We start from the raw sequence: 6,000 nt of genomic DNA, 5'->3' as shown, positions 1-6,000 counted from the left end.
CTGTGCGCTTAATGTTTTTAGTGTCAAGTGAGTGTTTGCTACATTTTTACCTAAATTAAATAATTTGTTTATACCCAGGACTGCAACGGTAACAAGAGGGCATCCTCTACGGTTAGAGGAAAGAAGGTTTCATCGCCAACACAGAAGGAGTTCTTTACTGTAAGAGCAGTGAGACTGTGGAACTCTCTGCCTGAGGAGGTGGTGATGACACAATGGATAGAGAAGTTCAAAAGGAGACTAGATGCCTTTCTAGAGCGCTATGATATTACAGGATATAGACATTAAATAACCAGCGGGGTTGTTGATCCGGGTCTTGGAGTCAAATTTTGATCCAGGGATTATTTTGACTGCCATTATGGCGTCGGGAAGGAATTTTTCCCCCCCAAAATGGGCTAAATTGGCTTCTGCCTCATTGGGTTTTTTTTGCCTTCCTCTGGATCAACAAGGGGAGGGCGAAAACAAGCTGAACTGGATGGACATTGTCTTTCAGCCTAACATACTTGTTACTATATTAAAAATAAGGGTGGTTTCACACCTGTGCCCTGGGTTCCGCTTTTCTGGTCTGTTTAGGGAGCAGCAAAGGTGAATCCCCGTGGATGAACGGCTCCGTCTCAAGACAAAACCGAACAGGCACTGTTGACTATAATGAGGTCTATTCGGTTTTCAATCAGGTGCCCAGCTTTTAGACGTAAGACAAAGCACGGCATTTTGAGCTGGATATGCGGCAAAGCCTCTGACTGGAAGCTCCAACGCAGCAGTGAAACAATAACAACAATAAAACCTAAAAGCCTAAATGCAATAAAACATGAAATCAGTATAAACATATGGCACAATTAATACTAATACTAGGAACGAATACTGAAAACGACGATCAACTAGAAGCTTACTAACTTCTATCATGGTATCATCAAGTTTCCGAAAGACTATGTTTATTCATTGTAAATCTTCTGGAATTTGGTTTGTGTACCAAAAGGTAAAAGCAGGATTAATATCATTCAGGAGTGACCAAACACACTTTACTAACAAAAGTGTCGGGTAATACTGAGGGATTCTACCTCTGCCACTCTTGTACTTACAGTCCATGCAATTCATAATCTCAAAAATATGATTTTAACCCATTAAAAATGATACTACTTGTAAGTTACATGAGTGGCCAATTTAGGTAACTCTAATGCTTCCTACAATTAGGACCCAGGTAAATAACATGGATGTCATGGCACGCTGGCGGCAACACAGAAGCAGGTCCGGGCTGACATCACTATGTCATCCCGGCTCATGCGAGAATGCCAACAGCACATGCAACTTGTCATTTGGTGCTGGGCGTTGTCGACTAAACAGAAATCTGCTGGTATGGTGTTTTGATTGGTCGACGGGGAGGTGTATATATTCCAGCTTCTCCTCTTAGAGGGCACTGGTTATTCTTCTGCATGGTGGAGTTCTGGTTCGGTCCTTGTCCTGGTGTAACTCACTATCAGATAGGTCCCTGGTCTTTACACTGATTACTTTGTATTTTTACATCTGCTTAAAGTTTAGGACTGCATTAGGCCCACTATTAAAACTCTGGCCAGTGGAAGAGAAGGGGTTTACATTCTTTAATGCACTTGCATTTCCGATGCTGCATGCAATCTTGCACAGACTTTCAGCATAACATCATTACTCCTCCCCCTGGCTCTAGTACTCGAAGTACAGTGAGTGCCAGAGCCAGTAGGAAGTGACGACGTTATACTGTGAGCCTATGCGAGATCGCATGTAGTGTCAGAAGACACTGCAAGTGCATCAAGCCATTTATCCCCCTCCTCTCCTACCTTCCAAAGTTTTAATAGCGGGGCCAGGGATTGGACTGTGTACCACTTGTCATACAGGAAGCCCTATATTATTTAGGGCACAGAGAGGGCCCTAGTGGTAATTGGGGCCACAAAGTGGGTCATTATTACTTATTGGGGCACAGAGGTCTGATTACTATTTCGGGGCCACATAGGGGTCCTATTACTAAGTGAGGGCACCAAGAGGGTCCTATTACTAAGTAGAGCACTGATTGGTGCCACAGAGAGGGTCACTATTAAAAAGTGGGGCAACAGAGGAGGTCGCTATTACTAAGTCTGGCCACAGTGGGCACATTTTTACTGTGGAAGGCATGGAAAAGTTGATTAGATAGGGGTTGCAACAGCTGGTTGTTGAGAGTGTGCAGAGGAAAGTTGTAGCTAGAAAAAGTCTCAATAGTGATCAGCCCAAAGAGAGGAAAACCGTATACAGGTGACTCCAAACAGATGATGTTAGCTGTGATCACTGGAGGTAACTTTGAGTACTATTTGAGTACATTATATAGTAAATGTATTATTTAGAGTTATACTGAAGCTAGGCCACTATATCTTAGTCTGGGGGGGTATCACCGAGGCAAATAGGTTCCCATAGGATAAATATATTTCACCGTGGGGAACCACAGAAGTGATAAAACGTAACTTTTATTAATAGTACAAATAAAAGACAAACAAAAATTTTAAAAAAATTTTCAATATGTGCGTGCTACTGTGATAGAAGTTGCTATGCTCATATGACAAAGGGAAAAGGATGTATCCAATTTGTCTGTTAGTGACTCCTGAAGATCTTTGTAATATAAATCCCAAGGGATTCACACAGAATGTCAAATTCTATGTGTGTTGTCTTATCAGAATGCATCACATATCAGGTCATTGGATGTTATATCACCTGATCTCTATTATATTTTTCCCTTGGGTTATACACAAGATAGTTTATAATACACCTCCTAGTTCTCATTAGGTGTGTTAATGAATTGAGACAGAGTGTCACTAATATTCGGTAGTTCGGAAGTAGCGAATTTCCGTGTATGTCACATATAATAGTTCAGTGACATATATTACTACCGATAAGAGGAGACAAGGTGACCAATCTCGTTGAAAACGTAATTGGTCTACCAGTACATTGACTGGTTTGTGAATAATAGGAACCCCTCTGATATCATAATAAATGGGGAGCCTGTTTCATAGCAAACCCCTCATAAAGTGAGTGATTGGATAGAGAAATACGTCTCTCCAATCTATAGCAAGATTCCCTTTAAATTATTGATCTCATATGGATCAAAATAAAACAGCTCTCAGAATCTGTCTGATAGATAAATAGGTACATTCAATATTCTAATGCCCTCAAATGCTATCTGTAGAGGTGAATTCCTTGATTATAAATCAAAGTTGATATTATTCACATGAAAAGATAGCTAAGAGAGTCAGCTATCTGTAGGCTGATGAGAACATCTGATATTTTGATGCTCTCAGCGCTATTCTTCCTAGCCAAGCTACTTGATGATTTTTAGAGCTAACATTGGTGCTAGGAGATAGCTTAGAAGAGACCATCAACGCGTTTCTACTACTATCTAATTGTAAGTAGCGTCATCAGGATGGATATTGACACAGGTATAGACAGAGAACTGTGCAGCACAGAGGCTGCAGGATAAATGAGCATAGAACTGCAGCTGACTCTCTTAGCTATCTTTTCATGTGAATAATATCAACTTTGATTTATAATCAAGGAATTCACCTCTACAGATAGCATTTGAGGGCATTAGAATATTGAATGTACCTATTTATCTATCAGACAGATTCTGAGAGCTGTTTTATTTTGATCCATATGAGATCAATAATTTAAAGGGAATCTTGCTATAGATTGGAGAGACGTATTTCTCTATCCAATCACTCACTTTATGAGGGGTTTGCTATGAAACAGGCTCCCCATTTATTATGATATCAGAGGGGTTCCTATTATTCACAAACCAGTCAATGTACTGGTAGACCAATTACGTTTTCAACGAGATTGGTCACCTTGTCTCCTCTTATCGGTAGTAATATATGTCACTGAACTATTATATGTGACATACACGGAAATTCGCTACTTCCGAACTACCGAATATTAGTGACACTCTGTCTCAATTCATTAACACACCTAATGAGAACTAGGAGGTGTATTATAAACTATCTTGTGTATAACCCAAGGGAAAAATATAATAGAGATCAGGTGATATAACATCCAATGACCTGATATGTGTTGCATTCTGATAAGACAACACACATAGAATTTGACATTCTGTGTGAATCCCTTGGGATTTATATTACAAAGATCTTCAGGAGTCACTAACAGACAAATTGGATACATCCTTTTCCCTTTGTCATATGAGCATAGCAACTTCTATCACAGTAGCACGCACATATTGAAAAATTTTTTTTAAATTTTTGTTTGTCTTTTATTTGTACTATTAATAAAAGTTACGTTTTATCACTTCTGTGGTTCCCCGCGGTGAAATACTATATCTTAGTCTGCTGCATTATAAAGGTTGTTCTATAAAATATATTAGTTTTTTTTTTTCGGGGGCAAATTTACACTTGTATATTTGCTGCAGACATTATCCACAGGAGATCTGCAAAACCCATTTGTTGCAGATTTTGACTTGGATTTTGGTACAGATCCATAGAAGATTTCACTACATCAACTGAAGGGGCTATGGATCCACATCAAATGGTTACTTTTGTGGTTGCTTATTTAAAGTTGTACCCGAGAATATTCTACAAAGGAGGCAAGTTGTATGAACAGCCCCTTAATTAGCCCCAGGATGAAAGTTTTCGTTTTGCTGGCATTCATGAACAACAGTGGTCTGGTCATGATATATACAGTATATAGTACCTAATGTGTACAGGTGTAAACCGCTATCTTTGCTTGAAAAGTCCTGAGGAAAGATGAATGTCTAGATGAAACTCCTGTCCAGGTTTTCTGTAATATCATCATCTATGGCCTGTGCTTCAGGCACATACAGTGAATATACTGAAAGTTTTGCCTGAAAGGAAAGTACAAAGTAAGGGTGTAAAACGTAGGTGCACGGGGTGTAAACATCTAGGTAAAGTCCCCTGGTGCAAGCACCGAATTATGACTGACTGCTTGGGTAATGTCACATCGTGACATATTCTAGGCAGACTATTTTTGTGGGGTGGTTTGCCATTGCCTTCCCCAGCAGGAGAAACTCTGGCCAGCCAATCATTCTACTGCAGTGGCCACTGCAGGTAAAATAAAGTATTGATGTGATTATCTGTTCAGTCGCATCCAACCCTCAGTCACTCCATGGATCAATTTTTTCTGCGCATTTCTGTCTTTCACGGCTTCTTTCAATTCCGTGATTGACATGTTCAAATCTATTTCACACAAATCCGTTTCAAAAACCTTGCAAGGAGTAGAATATGCTGCATTTCCACACCATTTCTGTGCCCAAACCACATCGAAATATACATGTAAGGTCTTAAACAGACGGGCGCATGCGCTAATACGCTCCCTGCTATGAAGAGTATTAGCGCATGAATCTGTTTTTTTTATTTTGACTATTCAAACTGTGCTAAGTTCGAAAACGATAGGGCAAGTCCTATCTTTTCTTGTGCATTGTATTAACGCGCGAGAATCCCGTAAGTGAAAATGAAACCACGGACACCTAAAGAAGCTCTAAGACATGAAGATTTTAAGGTAGATTTATTTGTGGTGGATTTTGACGCCATCTGTGAATCCACCCTAATAAGGCAGATGGAATTATAATGTCTTAAATTGTATCTGGAAACTAAATTAGAACTGTTGACATATTGAGAACAAAGGGAGAAGAGACACTTTAAAGGATATCTTACAAAATAAGTGTATTAGAACTAATGGGGGGTTCCCATTGTAGACATTTATGATATAAAATAGATGTGGGTCCCTCCTGTATAACTGGACCAACAGTCTCCCTGATAGCAAGAAGTTATATTCATTCAAAGTGAAGTGTCCTCCTCCATGTTTAAGGGTATGTCCACACGGAGGAGTCTGACACGGAATCATCCACGTGGATTCCACCTCTAAAACCACTGCAGAAATCTGTGGCTATTCTATTGCAGATTTTTCCATGGATCTGCTCGTGCATTTAGCCCTGTCAATGGGCAATATCTGTGCACGGAATTTCCAACAGGTTTCTGTACGGAT

General features: G+C 39.8%; 1 protein-coding gene across 1 annotated transcript in view; it reads right to left on the bottom strand.

The window, feature by feature from the left end:
- Positions 1-611: 611 nt before the first annotated feature.
- LOC136581731 (mucin-5B-like) overlaps positions 612-6,000 on the bottom strand; it is a 147,540-nt gene continuing 142,151 nt past the window's right edge. Inside the window, exon 36 of the mRNA XM_066582355.1 lies at positions 612-781. Coding sequence (XP_066438452.1) covers positions 612-781 — 170 coding nt within the window. The remainder of the gene's footprint in view (positions 782-6,000) is intronic.

Source organism: Eleutherodactylus coqui, chromosome 11 (genome assembly GCF_035609145.1).
Source record: "Eleutherodactylus coqui strain aEleCoq1 chromosome 11, aEleCoq1.hap1, whole genome shotgun sequence".
NCBI lineage: Eukaryota > Metazoa > Chordata > Amphibia > Anura > Eleutherodactylidae > Eleutherodactylus > Eleutherodactylus coqui.
The sequence above is the reverse complement of the archived record's forward strand: the minus strand, read 5'-3'. Positions and strand labels throughout refer to the sequence as shown.